This window comes from Camponotus floridanus, unplaced genomic scaffold, assembly GCF_003227725.1.
Source record: "Camponotus floridanus strain SB8 unplaced genomic scaffold, Cflo_v7.5 scaffold12, whole genome shotgun sequence".
Taxonomy (NCBI): domain Eukaryota; kingdom Metazoa; phylum Arthropoda; class Insecta; order Hymenoptera; family Formicidae; genus Camponotus; species Camponotus floridanus.
Window position 1 is genome coordinate 1423035 of NW_020229237.1, and position 20394 is coordinate 1443428.

The following is a 20394-nucleotide window of genomic DNA, read 5'->3' on the forward strand; positions in this document are numbered from 1 at the left end:
ATAAATTTCAATATAAAGATATTATACATTCTTATATTACTTAATTTGTTTTGTTTCAGCTGGTACAGCTGCAAGACCGGAAAGTTATAATAATTATAATCAAACGTATATGCAAGCTGTCAATAATGGAACGAACACAACAACGAGTGCAAATCCGATGAAACTTACGACTAAATCCGAGGAAGAGAAATCAAATGTCGATCTTCTTGCCGATCTCGACATTACTATAAATCATGCACCACTTGTGCCGGAAGTACGACCTCTTGCTACAATACAGAAAAAAGAAGAAACAGTAACGGACGATATTGCGGAAGATGTTAAGGCAGAAAAAAATGAACAGGAGAAGTCTCATAATATTGAACAAAAAGCAATAACTTCCTGTGAAGACAAAAGTGACCATGAAAACTTACAAATTGTATGGGACACATGGTACAATGACGTGCAACCGAAAAAAGATCCTCTAGGAGAACCAGCAGCATTACAAAAGTTCATTAATGATGTTGAGAAATATGAAAAATTCGTAGATAGTTTACTTGTAAAGACTCTAAGTGGAGCTACAAACCTTGATATTAAATGGAAAGAAGTTCAAGACTTTGAGGTAAATTTGAAATCAATCTATGAATCAATCTAATATTTATACGTTAAGCAAAAATATATTTTTAGAAACATGAAAATATGTTTTAATTAATATAAAACTATTTGTTTTCTTTAGGAACGAGAAAATGGCAAACAGTCAAGTACTGTGGCCTTAGCTCATTCGTCCGAAAATCGAGCGGTCGATTGCATTCCATATGATACGACGCGAGTGCAAATATCATCCGCAGAAGTTTCGTCATACATAAACGCGTCTCACATTATGGAAATCACACAATGGATACCTACGGCATTTATTATAACTCAAGCACCTTTAATAAATAAATTGGACATTTTTTGGATGATGATCTGGGAGCAAGAGAGTGAAGTTATTGCGTGTTTAGCATCTGATGCTCAGGTTCATATATACATATATATGGATAGAAATAATATATTTTATAGTGCAAAATTATATATATAAAAGAAAGTAAGGAGAGAAAAAGAGAATAACGAGAAATTATATGTTATTTTTTTATATAGGCTACATCATATTTCTTTTATTACATAAATTATTAATTTTTCTTATTTTTTAAAATTTATATGCTTTAATAATATAAAATTTTTTCACAGTTGAATGGAGAAGTATATTGGCCCATTAACGAAGAGAACAACTTAGACATAGGAAATTTTACAATTTCATTAAAAAAAATAATCAATTATACAACCTATATTCAAAGAACTCTTTCTATACAATATAATAAAAAGAAGTCTGAAAAAATTGTTGTACACATGCAGTTTCTTGTGTGGCCTTCTAAGTAAGTTTATTATAATTAAAGAGAAGTAAATATACACAGGAAATTATTATATCTTATTTTTCCAGTGGTTTTCCTAGTAGTCCTGGTGCTATACTTGCATTTGCAAGCGATGTGATGACTGAACAAGCATTAAGACGTTGCTCTCCCAAGCCTGTAGTTGTACATTGTTTAGATGGCGGTTCCTTGAGTAGCTTGTTTTTAGTAGCTGCTACAACAGTATGCCACATACGAGCAGGTCGTGGAATTGTAGATGTACCGCTGGTTTTTAAAGGCCTTGCAAAATGTCGTAAACAAATTGTGAATAAAGAAACATTGTTATTTGCATATAGATTGGTACTGTATCACGCTCAGGACATTTTAATGAAACGTGAGGAAAATAATTTTTTCATGATATTCTTTAAGGAAATTAAATATTACATTTTATTAACTTTTTCTTTTTTTTAGGCGGCATTTTATCTTCTACTCGATCCACGTTTGAAAATTTTGATGGTTTTAAAGGAAATAAGGAGAAAACATCCAGAAGATTGCAATGTCATCCTTCAGATGATTTTCTTCATAATCTTGCTGTGGGAATGCAACATTCTGATTTGGAACAAGGTATATATAATTAGGAAAAATATCATAAATCGATAGTTGCAGGCGAGCAATTTGCTCTAAGTATTAGTTTTTATTTAAACCTCTTAGAATATCAGATTTATTATATTTTAGGAAAAACACAAACTTTAACGAGTGATAGCGCATCGAATAAAAGTTCAACGTCATCGCAAGAAAAGTCAAATGGCGGAGTTATCGATCCTTTGAGCCAATTGGACCCTTTGTGGTCTATCAGAAGATAATTATAAAATGCTAGAGGAATGTAAATTCCATTGCATTGCAGCTTTAAACGAATGATTATTTAAATAAAATAGCCATTCCTGTCTTTGTTAAAGCAATTGAGAAAATATCGAGCTAGAATTTTTAAGAGCTTGTATAAATAATGTTATAGAGGAATTAAAAAAGGAGTACCAATGCATCTAAATTAGTCTTGAAATAAAAGACATTTATTCAAGTATTTGCTAATCCTTAAGTTTTAACAGTTTTACAATCTGTTAAATATATAGAATAAAAAATATAAAACACATGCCTCCTATATATACTCGCCTTATATCCATTTTCATATTTATACATCTTGGCTTAAACAATGTAATCTAATTACATCTCTTTATTTATATTCAATATAAGCTATGATGTACGGTTAATCCACTTAGATAAATTTAAAGTATCTTTTTGCGTTTATATTCAATGCTTTAATAACTTAAATATTTTTACTGTTTCCAAGCAAAATAAGTATATAATATAAAAAACTAAGAACTATTCGTTTTTCAAATATAGTTTCTTGAAAAGTAAGAAAGATATTTTAGATAATTATTCGATATATCGCATTAGATGCGAAATATTTGTTATAAAGAAAAACATACATTCTCTTTATATTTAAAGCATAAGCTCATACTAGTGTTCATAAACAAAAGGATTATTACAATCATGTATCCAATGTATAGGTGGATTTTGGGCGTCTCTGCTAAAATATGTGATAAATGCATACAGCTTTCAAAATTCTAATAAATTGCACATAGCAATATTTATTTATATCGCATTTCTCTTTTATCTCTGTGTGATAACATTTCATTTATAAAAATTTCGATTACGCGCTATGTACGATAATGCGTGTTTAATATTAATGTTTATCACACAGAATTCATATATTGATGAACATAAATATCAAAAGATTTATGAAGTTATGATGGTAGACCCATATGTATCTATAAAATATCGTGATGCCCAAGAACACTTTAAGCCCCTCTATTTCGTAGATCTTTCACCTTATAAATTCGTACAAGCCAATGTTCTGTCGTGTACGCTTCTTCCAATGTATTTAATTCAAAATCCTTGTTTCCAATTTCCATATTCCTCACTCTGTCGTAACCTGAAGGTTTACCTGTTTGAAGGATTAGAAATCATTAATTAGAATATAAAAAAATTATTGTAAAACGGACCTAAAAATTATACAGATTTTAATAAAAAATCATACCGCCTTCAGTGAAAACTTGGCCGAATCTATAATAACACATTTTGTACATGAGACAATTGAGCAAAATTGGGGATCCATCTTTATCTACTCGAAATTCGCCCCCAGAATTATAATAATCCCACTCGGTTATAGATTTCCCTTTCTCTGTACTACCACCAATGCGCACCATCCATAGGAACTTGTTTATGTCTAATCAAAGCACATAATAATTAATAAATAAATTTTTAATAAGACATTCTATTTTCAGATCAGAATTCTCTCGAATCGATTAGTTTTTAAATATTTCTAAAATTTGAAAATGACTATTATATTATATTATATTCTTACCATCTGATGAGTAGCCAGTTAGTCCACCAAAAATCACAAGAACATAGTTGACATCTAATTCTCTCATAATCTCGTAAGCCTTTTCCTCGGAACTTGCCATTGCTTGACCAACTCTTGATATGTGCGTATTATTCCATGTGTTATTGTCTACTAGGATAGTACGATTTGCCATTGCAGTTATCTGATATCCATAATCCCACCAAGACATTACTTTAGCATTCTGAAAACAATGTAATATTTATTATTTTTTTTGCATAAATTTTCTATTTCAAGAGAGAGAATTGTATTAATTTTTTAATTTTCTAACAAAACTTACATTATTAGATATTGTTTATAATTGTTTATATTTTATTGAATACACAAATTTTTAATTTTTAATACTAATATTATTTAATTGTTTATTATCTGAAATTATATAAAACTTATAAAACTTACTTCAGGTGTATTCATACGCAGCCAATAATATGCTTCTCTAAAATCATCAAAAATCATCCGTCCACCGTCAGGCGATCGTGCAGATAGTACAATACTCGGTGAACTATAAGCTTCTGCTGTAACCCATGTGCAATGAAGAGTATAAGAAAAGAAAAGTACGCACATTACTATAATAAAAAACGTGGCAATCTGAAAATACATAATATATTCTTAATTTAATATCACATTATTTTTATTTTTAAATACATTATATATTTTAAGCGTATCTTTCTTCAAAAACAGAAGTTTTCAAGTTACCTCACTCCTCAAGACATAATTACTTTCAAATTTCTTGGCTTTTTTATCGACAACTTTTCCACTTTCAACTTGTTTCATATAAGTAACTAATAGAGAGGATGCTCCAATTCCACCCAAAATACACATAACTGGAGCAAGTACTAACATTAAACGTACCATGACTCCCTAAAATATTAAATATTATTCATATATAATATAGATAAAATTATTTCTACAGAAAAAAATGAATATATAAACTATGTGTATATAAGCTACTAGTTTATAAAAAAATGTCAATGAGAAAATAGAGAATATTTAATATATCATTATAATATAATCTTATTTACTTACTGCAAAATATAAACTGGTAACTCCATAGAGAATTAGAAAAATGTTTGAGTCTGTTAATTTGGAAAAACAGAAATATAAGCCTGATGGAAACAAAAATACAAGTATCTGCAGATCAAAGTAGAATGAGCTCCATGATGTTGGTTGATGTTCCGAAACTGAAGCAATAATTGGAATATGATTTTTGGCATAAGATGGATCAAGCAAAGAATAAAAGCGTCCGGTCCATGGTGATATTTTTCCTTAAAATACAAGAGAATATATACATCACAAATGAAAGAAATATATATATTTATTATAGATACACACACACACACATATATATATATATATTTTTTTTTTTTTTAAGTTATAAAAAGTATATATTATAAGATCCATACCTGTAATAGTTAAAATACCACCAACTGTGCATGATATTGTAATTACCACAATTAGCAAGGCACGAAATAATATTTCAAAGTCCTTTTGGGACAATTTACTCCGCAAATAGTCCACTAACGCGTGTATTTGACAAAGCCCAAAAACGCCCAATGCCTATGTAAAAAATGAAGTAAATTGCATATTGAATTTTTAGTTACATTTAAATGTGAATGTAAATTTTAATAACACATTACAAAGACTTACAAGCATGTGTTCGGAACTTTGAACAGGTTGAAAACCAACAAATGATATTTGCATAGATAGAATTGTTCCTAAACAATATAAAATGCTATATGCAATATATATTCTGTGGGAAAATCTGCCAGTCACCATCAAAGTCAGTACATGTAATGGAATTAAATTAATTAAAAAGACATATCCGCCCCACGAAGACACCATATAAAAATATGCTAGCGCAGAGCATGTAGCCCAAGATATTGCTCCTGTTTTCACAGCTTTGATCCACATGTAGTATGTGAATAACATACAAAAAATTGCTATGCCTTCATTATCATAAGATCCTGCAACTGATCGCGATATATAACCAGGTACAATTGCAATCATTGCAGCTGCAAATAGGCCTGATGCAGAATCCTAAAAAAATAAAATAAAATAAAATAAAATAAATTTAGTTAGAACATGACATACATAATTCGTGATTATATTGTAAATGATAAAAATACAAATTATACCTTTAATTCTTTTGTAAGCAGATAAGTAATAATCGTTGTTAAACTTGAAAACAGTGGAGCAAGGAAGACACAAATATTACGTATATTTAATGTAATATTGAGTAACCATGAGAGACGATATAATGTTGCTGAAGTTATCATCAAACCAGGATATATGGTTCCTACAAAATATTTATTTTCAAATTATCAAATTCTTCTCTTAAAGGAAAATTATATTAAAATTTATTAATGTACAATCAATATACCTCCAATTATTCTGCCAAGCGGATACCAAACTCGATCATCAAACCAATTATGAAAACTATAGAATCCATTTTCAGCTAAATATTTCGTTGTACGATAATTGAAGTATGGATCAAATTCATGAATAACACTTTCAAATCTTAATACTGAGAATAAACGTGTTGCAAATGCTGTAAAAAAATTATTATATATATAAATATTATTATATATGTAAATATATATGTAAATAATTTTTTAAGTACAACTTTTTTTATATTTATGCAGAAAAATATAAACATAAATGAAAAACTTACATAAAATTGCTGCTAGAGAAAGTACAGTTAATTTTAAGAGCGTTTCTTGCTTCTGCGCTGTCATGCGCAAACCCCTTGCTTTTATTAACGATACCATGTTATTGAAGAGAAGCACACAATTCTAAATGAAATAAATCCCAAGTCTTATAACATTAATCTGCAAATAGAATTAATAAATAAATTATTTATTTTTAATTTTAAATGTATTGTTTATATACATTCAACATCATCAATCAGAAACATTTTGCATAACTTACAGATACCTGAATAACTTTAGTTTTCATAGAAAAATGACAAATATGTAATTTATATAAAAATTTTTTTATTTTTATATATCTAGATTACACACAAGCTGTACACGTATAGTACATGTTCACTATTGTTTAAGGTTATAGTTGAATTGACAAATAAATATTAGATGTATGTGCATGATCATGTTAAAATAACAAAAATTTTCATTTTGAGATAAATGTTTCCAATTTTTAATTATCTAATATGCTCTCAAAATGTACATGCACCTTCAAATAATGCCGGGTTGTAAATTCAATATTGTGACCACGTACACAAAATTACCGGCCGGTGACATATGTACATGTCGATTCGCAGATTCTTTTATTCTTGAATATCGAATATATAAACGTCTATATAAATAACGGCTTCTAAAATTAAAGGGCAAAACTTACGAAATTACATACATCAAATGCGAGAAAACAACGTGGCCATTTAAATTATTAAAGGCCGGCAAGAGTGACAGATCTCTGATCCGAATAGATTTTGAAGACCCCGTGTGGTGAAAATACAAAGCTCCGGTTTTAATAAAGGCTACGATCGAGAAGATGCAAGGGACAAAAGGAACCAAGATTTCTTTATTTTGATTGGTTAACATGGTGCTTCGAATATCTCATTCGTAGCCAATGATAAGTTTTCCAGCGAAAAAATACAAATATACACAGTTCATTCAATTGGTTATCGAATAGAGAATTTTTGAAATTCCAAAAATTTTTCTATTTGATAACCAATGATAAAATCGTATAAAATTTACTGGAAATTTTTTGCCATTATCGATAATTCGTATTTTATGATCTGTGTCTTGTCTTTGATATTAGTGCTCAATGCTTTAAGTTTTCATCCATTATTTGTTCCCGCCAGAGAACCGGTCCTGAGACCGGTACGTTTTGAGATTTGTATGATTATATGTATTTATGTATATAACATCACGTGTTTACATTATATTTTAGAGAAGTTCTGATTAAAAAAGACAAAATTGAATTTGATTTGGACTAAATAACTGCAAGGAAAAAATAAAAATGTCTGAAGGTAATTGATATTCAAATATAATATACATCTTGTCACGCGATGCATTTAACCTCTTAAATGTAAAATAAATTTTAATAAAAATAATTTTGCATACTTACAGACATAAACCGGGATATAATTATTGAAAATTTATAATTGAGTGAAATTCTATAAATGAAAATTAAAGGATATCTTTTATTAACTAACTTAAATGTATTCAAAAGATGTTTTTAGAACAATAATACAGTAATATAATACTTAAAAACTTTTTTTTATTATTTTATATATCAAAACTTTATATATTCATACATTTATTTTTATAATATGCATTTATTTTTTAATATTCTACATTTAAGTGAATGATGGATTTAAATCTTAAAAAATTATATGTGTTATCTTTTTGTACAGACAAAGCAGGAATAACAGAAGATATGTGGACTCCATATAAAGAACTGCAAAATCTTGTTGAAAAATATATAATATCAGTTCCTGATGTTCAAGATCCACAATATCATGAACTCACAGAAGCTTTGCGAAACCATAGACAAAACTTTCTTACTATTCTAAAAAATCCAGTAAGTATACTTTTTGTATCTTTACATTATAATAAATAATTTTAAAAAATTAATATTTCTATATTTCTAAAATAACAATTATATTTTGAATATATAAGATGAAATATATATATATAAAATCTAAAGTATATATGTTATATATAAAGAGAAATTATATTGTTGTTTGCAGCCAAAAAATGTAAAAAGCCGCGAAGAAATTAAAAAAGGAGTTACAGATGGTATAATGCTACCTGGTTTGGGTCATCAAATATTATCAAAAGAATTAGTGGATGAGACTATCACTATATCAGATATGTATGATTTGAATGAGTTCATGGCATTGGATCTTCTCTGTACTGCTCAACTTCAAATGCCTTATCATCCTGGATTAACGCGTGGTTTAACAGCTGTCCTTCTATATTATGATGGAAGGAAAGCTTTGACATCAGTATTAAGAACATTGGTACATGCTCGCATTGGTCATAGTTGGGCGATTGATACACCAATTGCTCTTACAAGATATATCACAGATTATACAAATAAATTGCAAGAGGATGGCTTGTTGAGCAGAATTTTATCTTTATTAGAAGAAATGGATCCTACCAAGGTATTGTATTAAATAATAGAAAAATATATAGATACAATTTTATGTTGTCCAAAATATATTACATTTTGTGACAAATTATGAAATAAATTATTAGTATTAATTTAAAGAATAAATTGATAAAAATTACAGTTTTTGTAATCTTTCAAATATTCGAAATGAATTTCTTTAAAAATAATTCTAAATAGGAACAAGATTTGTTGCAACAAAATAGAGCATTAGGTGGGCCCAAACATCATCAGATGGTTATGAAACTTTACAATGATACACGACAAGATTTGGCTGATATTTTGTACTTATGGTCTGCTCAAACATCTATACCAAATATAATTTTGTTTCGTTTATTATCTATATTGCAAACACGTCAAGTAGAATCCGAAGCGGGTGAAGGAGGACCTGACAAAATTACACTTGCTCTTATAATGGCTGTTTTGAACGCTTTTAATTTTAGTTTCTTACATAATCGTGAAAATGGTGAAGGTATAATATTTTAGTATTGATATATTAAGTTAATATATTAGTTAATATATTAATTAATATTTTTACTAATTATAATTTTTTTTCAGAATTAATTAATTCAATGCCATTGATAGGAGAGAAAGAAGCACTAGAAGAATTGAATCAAAAATTAATATCTACTAATATAAATTGGGAAAGTGCTGGATTGCGAGGAGTGATACAATTTGCTTTAACAATAGCTATGATAACAATTAAAACAACTACTGCTCAGTTTCAATCTCAAAACATTATTGCAGAGGATGAAATATTAATAGAAGCTGCCTTAGCTAATAAAGCTTTCCATTTTATGGCAGAGATTCTGTTCAAAAAAAGTTGCATACATCAAGAAGAATTTTATTTTCGTTATTTTCACACACTTATTTCTGACTTTATATTACTGATGCCTGTTAAAGTCAAAGAATTACGTAGTCGAGCCGATGAATCTATGCGTTTGATTCAAGCATTCCAGCAAGAAGGCATTGAACCTCCAATGAATCTGAATAATCATTTTGAATATTTAATGTTGATGGTAGCAGAACTGTATAAGAAAGATCCATTGAAATTAAATTTAGCCATGGATTATTGGTGTTATCATACTGATACGACTCATGTATCTGCTCCTGCGTACATCAGCCGTTTGCCCTCAAGACAAGTTGCTTTATTTAAATTTGTACGACTCGCCGGAGAAATATTGCCGGCAGGTTTATTCGTTTCGTATATGAAAATGATCGCATCTCTCGCTTCATCACCACAAGCGGCTAGATATGCATTCAATTTCTTTAAACCCAATGGTAAGTATTAAATATAATTTATAGACAAATTTTGTTATATTACGCTATTTACGCAGAAATTATACATTATTTAAATGTTCGTTATACAGGGTCATCAGGTTCGGCGACAATCTGCTGGGATCATTTTTTCAATTCCTTAAGTCGATATTATTATAATTTAAGACAAGAATTACCTCCTAGTCAGGATACAGTCTACAGACAAAGATGTCATCCAAAAGGAATCATGCCACAGGAGGTGAAAGGTCTCGAGGCAGTGCTGTTGGTTGTTCAAGTGATAGCTAAAAACGATGAAATGTCAAGAGTTGCGATATGCGATCATCCAAGTTGGAAAATCTTGCAGTCTTTAATCGGTTTGGTGAGCTGTGCGATGCCGATACCACTGAAAGGTGTGCTAGTAAGAACTCTTGCGGCACTTGCCCGATCTCCAGAAAGTTCTTCCAGTGTTTGGCAAAGTTTAGAAGCCGCTCAAATTCTCTCAACTATACCAACAACCAGCAGTTATCAACCGAGAGGTGTGCAAACGGAATTGGAAGAGATCGAATCCAGGAACGAAGAGTATCCATTAACGCGCGCAATGTTAGAATTATTAGATGTGCTCACCGATTTCCCAATACCGCGTCTGTTGGGTGTAGGCCAACGAAATCCAGGATTTGATCCATATCTATATTTTATCATTAACACTGTCTTTCTACGATTTCATACTCGTTCGTATAAGAATCCGGCCGAGAAGTGGAAGATTGCGGAAACCTGCTTGAAGATATTCTCGAAATTTATAAAACAATACGAACCGACTGTCGAAGATTTCGTGGGCTGTAAGGTCGAGTTGCAAGGTGGTGAGACTACATTAGTCAACTCGGCTCCGGGATATCACTTGATGACACAATTGCACACCACGTCTGAATTATTAAATGTGATATTATTCATTTTGAATGAAGGTTGCAATCATTTCGACACTTATAACAATTTTTCTGGCAAAAAATATTTGGAAAATTGCAGTTTTTATTGCTTAGAGATATTGGAGCGTGGATTGAAGACACAAAATAGTTATATGGCGCAGTTGACAGCCATACCTTCAAACAAAATCATGACCGGATTATCACGTTTGCTACTCGGAGTGAATCCTCGCACTGGTAAACCGGATCACATGATTAATATCGTCAAATATGTTTCTTACAACTCGTGGCTACCGAAGCAGGCTTTTGTAGCTGTTGGTGTTATACATGGTGTGACAAATGAACCTGGAGCAGATTCCGAATTGTTATCCACATTCACAGCGACTTCTGTTTTAGCGACGAATATTAGACACGGCTTCGTCGAGTGTCTAGACGCAGATAATTTAATCTTGGAGGATGGCGACTTGGAGACAGCTAGCAGTGATCAAAGACAATTACAGGCTGGAAATTGTAAAGAGAGAATTCTATTGTTGATGATGCATAGTATCACACGGCCTGCGCCCAATCTTGCGCATTACTTACTCGGCTTCGATATAACTAAAGACATCAGAAAGACCGTTATCCAACAACCAGGAATTTTGGGCTTTCCACGTACTTGTCTACACTCTATTTTAGGCATATTGGAACAATCACTGGATTACGGTCGCGACAAGATAACTGAAGCTTGTTATTGCTATCTTCACATATTGACGGCTAATAGTAAAACATCGGTACCTGTTCTCAGATTTCTACGCACCACAAGTAACCAGGACTTTGTACAAAGACATCTCTCAAAATTACCGTTTCAAGGACCGAACAAATCGACTGAACTTGGTTGCATGTCTTGGTTATTAAAGATAGCAGCCATTGAATTGCGAGTTGCCGGTGGTAGTTTACAAACTTCTCTGATTCAACGATTGGTGGGAAGTTTCAATCAAGATAAAGATCAAATCGTACCCTCGCAGAAGTTATTAATGGATCTTTTACATTATATCGATTTCCAATTGTATCTGGAACCTGCAAAATGCTGGGAATTCTTTGATCCATCGCAAATCGAAATGGTTTTGGGCAAATGCAGCACTCCTGTCGCGTTGATGGGCGGCCCACGACTCATCGACATCAGAAAATTGCATTCTCTCATTACCGAGGAATTAACGGTTACACAGAGTAGTGCGACTGCTACTCAACGCAAGCTCATGCAGCAAGAAGTAAAATCTATACTTGCGCATGCATTGAAAAAGAATCAGACCAAGGTTCTATCTTATGCGACTGTTAAATTTGTGGAAGGTTGGTGCCAAACTACAGAGATACTCTTCTCCGTCGCGACTAATCAACAATTGCCGGTGACGCAAAGGCAGAACCTTTTGCTAAATTTGTCACATGATTTACTACAGAAGATGACGACTTGCGAAGCTTTGAGTGAGATTAAGACGTTAGTATCCGGCACAGTTTTGATGCTATTAGTGAACTTGCGAAATAGTTTCGTGATTCAATCAGACAATGAGTTACTGCCGTCATCACCGTCGAATACAACGATGATGAAGATAATTTTAAATCATATCCTACAATGGATCATAAATGCTGGCGCTTCCTCTCAGAAAGTCATGACACATCTTTACGCGGCTTTGTTGAACTTTTTAAGTATTGTTGGTTTAGAAAAGTCAACCGAACACGTAAGTACAATTGACTCAATGTACATTAGCCAGTTGGACAGTTCATTGAATCGACTCATACCCGTGCAAGAAAGATCGCAACGTTATGCGACAATTCAAGTTATCAACAGTTTTGGGAATCAATTGATGGATATTGTATGCCATAATTGCTCAGGAGGACACGATGTGTGCAAGATGCTTGCACTGTCTTGCCTAGACAAGATCTTAGAGTTGGATTACGATAATGCGTGGATGATCTACTTGGCGAGCAGAGGCTACTTGAAGCACATGATAGACAGCCTATTAGAATCGGACAATCTGCTGCGGTGTATGCTGCAACCGGAACCGCAAACATTGCGGCCTTTGTATCTGTATGAGGCAAAAATAGCGATCTTTTGCAGAATGGCCTCAACGAGATTAGGCGCGGAGAGTCTTTTGGAGAACAAGGTTTTATTCTGTATGTCTAGTATGTGCGTGTTCGATCAACATCCTGATGTGCACATAGGTTTCGAGGGTGGTGATTACTCATTCATACCGTCGGTCGGGCAACGTTATCAACAAATCTTTTTGCCGGCTTTGTATCTCTGTGATGCTCTATTCACCACGTTGGGAACAGAAAATCAATCGTGCGCTGTACAAGTTTGCGGGTTCCTGCAGAGTCACAGAGATATTGTGGAGATGGCTTTAAGAAACGCATTCTTGCACGCTAATGTGCTTTTCTTGAAAGAGATTGCATGTCTCACTGGTGTAATATCCAGATCTGCCAATATAGGTTTGTATTATAAAGCATTAAACTTTATACTCGTATTTCATTTTATTATAAATGCTTCATTAGTACAATTGTTTTTCAGACATGTACAAACTTGTGGATGATGAGTTAGCGAAGATAAATATAGATGATTATAAATTGGAGAATAGTACTGGGATGAGAGAATTGCGGGCGCACTTATACCGGCTGCAGAAATTAATGCTATCGTTGTTGCACAGATTTCAGTTACAATCGATTCCAATGAATCATAACTATCAGCAAGCTGAAGCAAACCAACAATATATTTCTTGTATACAAATTGTCGCCAATGTTTTATTATATACACGTAACCAAGTAAGTTCTAAATTTATAATTTTTATAATTTAATTTATCATATACACATACATACATATATATATATATATATATATATATATATATATATATATATATATATTATATCTATAATTATTATTATATGATTATCATATTGGGATATGGGTTCATATGAGAGTGTATTGGAAATGTTTAAAATAAGTTTAGGCTTTCTAATGGATATGTTGTCTACACATTGTAACTATATTTCCATTTTTAGATGCAGCACAGTCGTATGGATCAGAAAATACGGAATGTGTTGTTTGATCCTTATTTAATGCCGAAACCTGAAGGAAGACATGACAAAATGAAAGACACTTCTGGAGGGATGCATTTAGGCATGATAGTTGAACAGCTGGTTTCTGTAACAAATTTACTACATACTGAGCTACCACATATCGACTCTTTAATAAAAAAATCGCAAATAGTAACTGACATGAGTACAGCAGAATTAAAAAAGGTGAGCAAAACTTTCAATCAAATTTATATATATTTGTAACATCAAATCACTTGTCTTAATATGATTGATTTTTTATCAGTTTATGTCTGAAAATGAGATGGAACTCGATATAGGAAAACAACGAATATTGGTCGAGCAACGATTGAATCGTTGGGTAAAAGATAAGCGACAAAGTATAAAATATTGCTCTCTTATAATAGAACATGCTTTATACATTCTCTGGAGTCATTTGGACTTTTATACTATGCAAGTGATATCACGACATACTCAAAGAATACACGGTCAGTGACATTTTCGACTTTATCATAAACAATGTATATTTATATAATTTTTATATAATTATTCAAGCACTTAAAATATTTGTTTATAGTGTCTTCAAGCAGCATTGATGAGAATATGATAGAATGGAAAGTCTCGACTGAAACATTAATGGAACTGAAGCAAGGACTTGTTTCTATATTTACAGATACTTTTATTACACAGTTATTGGATACAACGCACAGTGAATATGCAACATTGGATCGCAGTTTTATTGAAGCTCTTATAAGACGAATTAAAAGATTACTACAATTTATAATCATAAAATAAAGAGCTAAGATGTGCGTTTACATTCATAGTTTCAATTTTGTTAATAATTTCCTTGATTTCAAATATTTTTTCATATCTAGATATTGTTTATAATTTAAGTATATATTTTTATCCCAATTTTAATAAAGGATTTTTATAATTTGTTAATTTTTATTAATTTGTATAATCTAGCTTAAGGTCAATCGTCATTTTATATATAAAATAAAAACGAAAAATATTTAGACTAGAATATGAAATTGTAATTGAAATCACTAACAATTTGTTACATATTTGAAATGTATTAAAAATGATTGATAATTCTAATTTAGAGAATCTCAAATATATACACAATGTCGATTTATTTACAAAAATTCAGGGAAAATCATAATTGTTCTTTACTTTATCTTCTATTACATTTTTTGTAAAACATTAGAATATCTTTAATTCTTAAATATCTTAATTCTATTAGAATTATAACATGATTTATATTAACATGTTTCTTCCATATATCTTATTTATCTCTCTGACTTATATATATGCAATAAATATATTTATGTAATATGTCATTTATTATTTATTATGTAAATATTGTAAATATGACATTTTTATATAAAAATATATAATAAATATAGAAAGTTGTATTTTAAAGTATAGTACATATATAATCTAAATTTAATGGAGAGAAAGAAAAAGAAATTACATGTTTACATTTATATACAGTTTTATATAATCATGATACTTTACAGAGAATATGTTCTATTTGTTTTAGGAAACGATTACTGCTTCATCCCATGGACCATAAATGTTATCTTTATATTTTTGGCATCTAATATACCAAAGTGGACAAATAAAATGGAGGAATATTATAGCAACAATAAAAACATATGAAAATGTTTGTGAGATAAATAAAAGTAAATATATGGTACCAATTGTCAAAAAAACTGATATGAAAATTTTATTAATTATTTGTGACAATAAATATGGTAACAATACAAAACACTGAACGGAAACTGTTAAAAGTGAAAAAGCATGTAATGGAGATGTTAATCTGGAAGCCAACATTAATGAACCAAAAATTGAAGAAGTTATGGATAAGGAATCTGACAAAGAGATTTGTGATGATCCATATTTACTAAATATTAAATGAGTCAAGAACATGAATATTGTCATAGCATAAATTGTATCAGTACTAATTGTTTCAGTTAAAGTTTTCAAAATAGGCGATAATATATAACCAAATGTAACAAATATTAATACTGTCCACAAATCTTTTGTCAATCTCACAGATCGATTGGATACTTTAATGTTATAAATAAAATATCCAAAAATTGTTAATATGCCACCTGATACTACAATAACATTTGGTGTGATCCACTCATTATTTAACCAAATAAATATTATGACAAAAAGTACTACAATGCTCAATTGTATGGATATACTGGCACCCAAACTTATCGCTTCAGTCATTGTTACATTATTTGGTTTTATATTTTTACGCAGTTGTTCTAAGAAGGACCTATCTGTGTAATTGTCTGGCAAGCCATAATTTTCATATAAATTTTTCTGCCACTGTACTTCTTTCATATTCAGCTATGTTTTTAGCTTTAGAATTATAAAAATTCTTATTCTTGTAGAATCTGTAAATTATTTATATCCATTAAAACATCTAATACTTAAATTTATTAGTTTTGCATTAATTTGTATTAGCAATTATACATAAAATGTCTGCTCACCATTTCTTTTGTTGAAAAATTGAAGTATGTAATGATATTCTCCTTTAGATATATACACTTTAATATAAAAAAATATATTAATATATATAATCTTATATATAAATTATGTGTATACATAAAAGAATCTTTCTATTTCAAAAGATTTTCATCTCATTAATGAAAATTTTTTTACATATATACATAATATATAATATTGTTCAAAACTTGTTTTTTTGTTGGTTGTAATTTAGATTAGGAAATACATTTTATCCATACTCTTTAGCACAATAATAATGCAAACGTCACAAGATATCTAAAGAATTTCGTATCGTAAAGATATATCTTTCCATCTACAAGTCAAAATTTAGCGAGCAATTAAAAAAATATTCTGATGAGACTGATCATTTTACTTCCAATTAAAGGCTATAGCATACACTTTCCATAAGACATAACAGTAAGGTTTCAACCAATCGCGTTGCTCAATTTGGTTACGGACGGCCAAATTGAGCAACGCGATTGGTCGAAACCTTACTGTTATGTCTTATGGAAAGTGTATGCTATAGCCTTAATTCTCCATGATAAGGCCGGTATTCATAGTCCGTCCGTTCTTATTTCTTAAGGCCTATCTAGATTGCATACTTTTTAAGATGCCATATAATTCTTTTTGTTTGTTAAAAGGGATTCATCAGGGTATATTATTCGTCGATCTAAACCAATCGGAACAAGAGGAGAGCAAATATTTTTCTGTTGCAATTGATGGAAAAAACGCTTTATCTGATTTTCGAACGCGACCATCTTTCGAAATGGAAGCTAGGAAATTTCTCGAGAGGAATCAGCAGCACTGACGGCGAACTCGACAAATTTTGTTGCAGTACTTTTAGTAGAATTTATTTTCAAAATGGCCGCTACGAGGAGATTGCAAAAGGTAATTCGGTATAGTATCGGTCGTGTGACACGGGAACGACAGTGGAACGAGATCGTCATACGACAGTTAATTACAGACGAATTTTTCTGCGATCGCGATTAAGTCTGATCGGCGAAAAAAACGGCAATCATGATGGCGTTTTTTTTGCTTCATCGTTGGACCCCTCGATCTCGTCGTTTATAATGTCGATAACTCTCCTCGTTATATTATCTGCTCCTGTAGCCCGTTTCGCGTATTTTCGTTTCTCGGCTATAATTTTCCGTCACTGTCACGAAACGTCACTGACTAAAACTAGCGCGATTTTATCCACGATACGATCACTGCCACTGTGTCTCTGACATGACCATCCGTGTTCTTTTTCCAGGAGCTCGGCGACCTAAGGGCGTCGGCGATGAAAAATTTCACAAATATTCAAGTAGACGAATCCAACATCCTCACTTGGCAGGGTCTCATACTGCCGGTATGTATACATCATCCTCGAGAGCTCGAGGACATACGTAACCTAAAATACGCGCGGGGTGCAAAGTGCATTTGTGACTCATCCTTTATTTTTCTCTCAGGTGTATGTCTTGTTATATTTTTCACGCACGAGGGATGAAACGAATACTTTTTCGAGAGAAAAAGATAAGAGAAAAATGTGCGAAGAAAAGTGAAAAATATAGTTGTTTAGAAAAGCATTGCTTATCGTTGTTTTCTTTTGATTTATATACATATGTTTTGTTATTTATTTATATTGTTTAATGTTTTTAAACACAGTATTTTTTGATAAAATTCATTTAGTCTATATTTTATTATAAAAACCATTTTTTTTAAATGTAATAGTTTCAATAATATATTTTAAGATATGAAATTACCTATATTAAAATATTATACTTAACATAATATTTAATTAATAAGTAAATAACAGAAACAAATTATGATAATATACTGTGTATATTATTAATATTATAATATTAATTATTATAAATTCCATACTTTTTGTATAGAATCTATGTATAAAATTGTAACTGCTATGTTTTATATGTAAAAAATATAAAAAGATTATTTTTTGTGTCTTAAAGAAAGCATATACAAAGTTTTTTAATAGTATTATAGCATATATTTACATATATAATTTAAATTTTGGTTTTTTTAATTTTATAACATGTATAATCTTTATACATAACATGTAATATAATTTTAATAATATAAAATAGATATTAATTTACCTGTTATTTTACATTAATAAGAAAATGTTTTTTTCCATAGGATAATCCACCATATAATAAAGGAGCATTTCGTATTGAAATCAATTTTCCTGCAGAATATCCTTTTAAACCACCAAGAATAAATTTTAAAACAAAGATATACCATCCAAATGTAGATGAAAAAGGCCAGATATGTTTACCAATTATAAGTGCTGAAAATTGGAAACCTGCTACAAAAACAGATCAAGGTCAGATTCCCCCACTATCTTAGTCATTCAATTTCTTTGAGTCATTCTGCTTTTAAATGAATAGCAATATTCTCTCAGTGAATATAATTGCTATTTGTTGCAATTTGCAAATAAAAGGCTTATATAATAAAATTCTTATTTCTAAGGTAGAATAAATACAAAAATAGTTTTTCTTTTAAAGAGAAAAATATAGACATGTCTTTAATCTTAAGATATCTTTAATTTTAAATATGTCACTTCTTTTTTTTATGTATTTGTAGTGATCCAAGCTTTGATAGCATTAGTGAATGATCCTGAACCTGAACATCCACTGAGAGCGGATTTAGCAGAAGAATTTTTGAAAGATAGAAAAAAATTTTTAAAGAATGCCGAGGAGTTTACGAAAAAACACGCCGAGAAAAGACGGGAATCATCATCTTCTAACGAATAACGCCGAGTAATTGATTTTACTCACCATCACCACCGCGATGCCTGCCGCCCGTCAGCTGATTCAAAGTCAAGCCAATGTATACCTGTCTGTTAATTCCCATGGAATCTCAGATTCAAGATGAGATGACTCTGTACAGTATTGGTTAACCCCGACGATATAACTATACGCAAATTGTAATGTTTATAAGTGAGAACTTTTCAGAGTACAGTAAATTATGATAAATAACTCTGTATCATATTGTATACAATTTATACTTGTCATATGCAGTTATACTTTGGTTTATTATCTAAAGTCGTTACATTCCAGCTTAATCCTGTAGGAATGTACACGATGGTGAAAATGGTTCAACATAGAGCTGTCATGTTTGTCAGATGTAGCAACATATATATATATATATATATATATATATATATATATATATATATAACAGTATGTATTAAAGTACATATAATTTCCAATGACGTTTAAGATGTTAATTTATAATTGCATTTCGAATTTATAGCTACCGCTTTATAACTGTTACTAATATTAAGATTACAGATAATAAAAAACGAACAATGTTTTCTCTTAATTTTCAATCAGTATTTCTACTAAAAAGTAGTAATTACAATTTTATGTTAAAATCGTATTTTCAATCGTAACGTGAAATTATATAATTAACATTTTTTTTATAACATGTAAAGAATCTTGAGCATATAATTTAATTTCTCTATCAATCTTTAATTCAAATATATTAACAATATCTTTTGTTGTTTTTAATTCTAAATAATTGCGTTTTCGAAAATTAAATGAAATTGGAGTTTTTACAAAAAAAATTATTTTTATTTATATCATGTAAATATTTTTATTTATATCATGTTATAAAGAATTATAAATTATTTTATGAAATTTCTCTATTAGATTTATATAAATTATTTTTTTATAT

At 30.3% G+C, this 20394-nt stretch overlaps 5 protein-coding genes across 6 annotated transcripts in view; 3 read left to right on the plus strand and 2 right to left on the minus strand.

Moving 5' to 3' along the window:
- Positions 1-2278, plus strand: part of LOC105258979 (tyrosine-protein phosphatase non-receptor type 23) — a 29397-nt gene extending 27119 nt beyond the window's left edge. For both annotated transcript variants that reach the window (XM_011270614.3, XM_011270613.3), the window contains 6 exons: positions 60-598; positions 713-991; positions 1204-1388; positions 1454-1755; positions 1833-1985; positions 2097-2278. In XM_011270614.3, coding sequence (XP_011268916.2) covers positions 60-598; positions 713-991; positions 1204-1388; positions 1454-1755; positions 1833-1985; positions 2097-2224 — 1586 coding nt within the window. In that variant the 3' untranslated portion in view covers positions 2225-2278. The remainder of the gene's footprint in view (positions 1-59; positions 599-712; positions 992-1203; positions 1389-1453; positions 1756-1832; positions 1986-2096) is intronic.
- A 128-nt stretch (positions 2279-2406) lies between these two features.
- LOC105258983 (dolichyl-diphosphooligosaccharide--protein glycosyltransferase subunit STT3A) lies at positions 2407-7270 on the minus strand. Its single transcript, XM_011270619.2, has 12 exons — positions 7009-7270; positions 6491-6647; positions 6200-6367; positions 5955-6115; positions 5467-5856; positions 5223-5376; positions 4846-5084; positions 4516-4680; positions 4219-4407; positions 3784-4003; positions 3457-3645; positions 2407-3363 (listed from the first exon to the last, which is right to left on the minus strand). The coding sequence occupies exons 2-12, from the start codon at positions 6585-6587 to the stop codon at positions 3218-3220; spliced, it is 2118 nt and encodes a 705-aa protein (XP_011268921.1). The 5' UTR covers positions 6588-6647; positions 7009-7270; the 3' UTR covers positions 2407-3217.
- Positions 7271-7640: 370 nt separating this feature from the next.
- Positions 7641-15841, plus strand: LOC105258985 (nuclear pore complex protein Nup205). The gene is made up of 12 exons (XM_025415303.1): positions 7641-7658; positions 7729-7807; positions 8195-8361; positions 8531-8947; positions 9133-9424; positions 9511-10233; positions 10323-13589; positions 13669-13919; positions 14161-14400; positions 14480-14681; positions 14771-14999; positions 15737-15841. Exons 2-11 carry the CDS (start codon positions 7798-7800, stop codon positions 14986-14988), a joined length of 5787 nt encoding a protein of 1928 aa, XP_025271088.1. The 5' UTR covers positions 7641-7658; positions 7729-7797; the 3' UTR covers positions 14989-14999; positions 15737-15841.
- LOC105258984 (phosphatidylinositol N-acetylglucosaminyltransferase subunit C) lies at positions 15663-17114 on the minus strand. The gene is made up of 3 exons (XM_020029924.2): positions 16956-17114; positions 16701-16757; positions 15663-16604 (listed from the first exon to the last, which is right to left on the minus strand). Exon 3 carries the CDS (start codon positions 16549-16551, stop codon positions 15733-15735), a length of 819 nt encoding a protein of 272 aa, XP_019885483.2. The 5' UTR covers positions 16552-16604; positions 16701-16757; positions 16956-17114; the 3' UTR covers positions 15663-15732.
- A 290-nt stretch (positions 17115-17404) lies between these two features.
- Positions 17405-19554, plus strand: LOC105258986 (ubiquitin-conjugating enzyme E2 L3). Its single transcript, XM_011270625.3, has 4 exons — positions 17405-17604; positions 17969-18064; positions 18853-19039; positions 19300-19554. The coding sequence occupies exons 1-4, from the start codon at positions 17578-17580 to the stop codon at positions 19467-19469; spliced, it is 480 nt and encodes a 159-aa protein (XP_011268927.1). The 5' UTR covers positions 17405-17577; the 3' UTR covers positions 19470-19554.
- Positions 19555-20394: the final 840 nt, after the last annotated feature.

What these genes read in the sequence shown, in the direction of transcription:
- LOC105258983 (XM_011270619.2), bottom strand. Translation starts at nt 6,587, where the DNA reads ATGGTATCGTTAATAAAAGCAAGGGGTTTGCGCATGACAGCGCAGAAG. An exon ending in AAAGTTCCGAACACATGCTT is followed by an intron (nt 5,377 to 5,466) that starts GTAAGTCTTTGT and finishes TTTTTTACATAG; the next exon opens with GCATTGGGCGTTTTTGGGCT. An exon ending in AACTGGCTACTCATCAGATG is followed by an intron (nt 3,646 to 3,783) that starts GTAAGAATATAA and finishes TGCTTTGATTAG; the next exon opens with ACATAAACAAGTTCCTATGG.
- LOC105258985 (XM_025415303.1), top strand. An exon ending in AAGAAATGGATCCTACCAAG is followed by an intron (nt 8,948 to 9,132) that starts GTATTGTATTAA and finishes AATTCTAAATAG; the next exon opens with GAACAAGATTTGTTGCAACA. An exon ending in CAATTTCTTTAAACCCAATG is followed by an intron (nt 10,234 to 10,322) that starts GTAAGTATTAAA and finishes TTCGTTATACAG; the next exon opens with GGTCATCAGGTTCGGCGACA.
- LOC105258984 (XM_020029924.2), bottom strand. Translation starts at nt 16,551, where the DNA reads ATGAAAGAAGTACAGTGGCAGAAAAATTTATATGAAAATTATGGCTTG.
- LOC105258986 (XM_011270625.3), top strand. Translation starts at nt 17,578, where the DNA reads ATGGCCGCTACGAGGAGATTGCAAAAG. An exon ending in GGCAGGGTCTCATACTGCCG is followed by an intron (nt 18,065 to 18,852) that starts GTATGTATACAT and finishes TTTTTTCCATAG; the next exon opens with GATAATCCACCATATAATAA. An exon ending in TGCTACAAAAACAGATCAAG is followed by an intron (nt 19,040 to 19,299) that starts GTCAGATTCCCC and finishes ATGTATTTGTAG; the next exon opens with TGATCCAAGCTTTGATAGCA.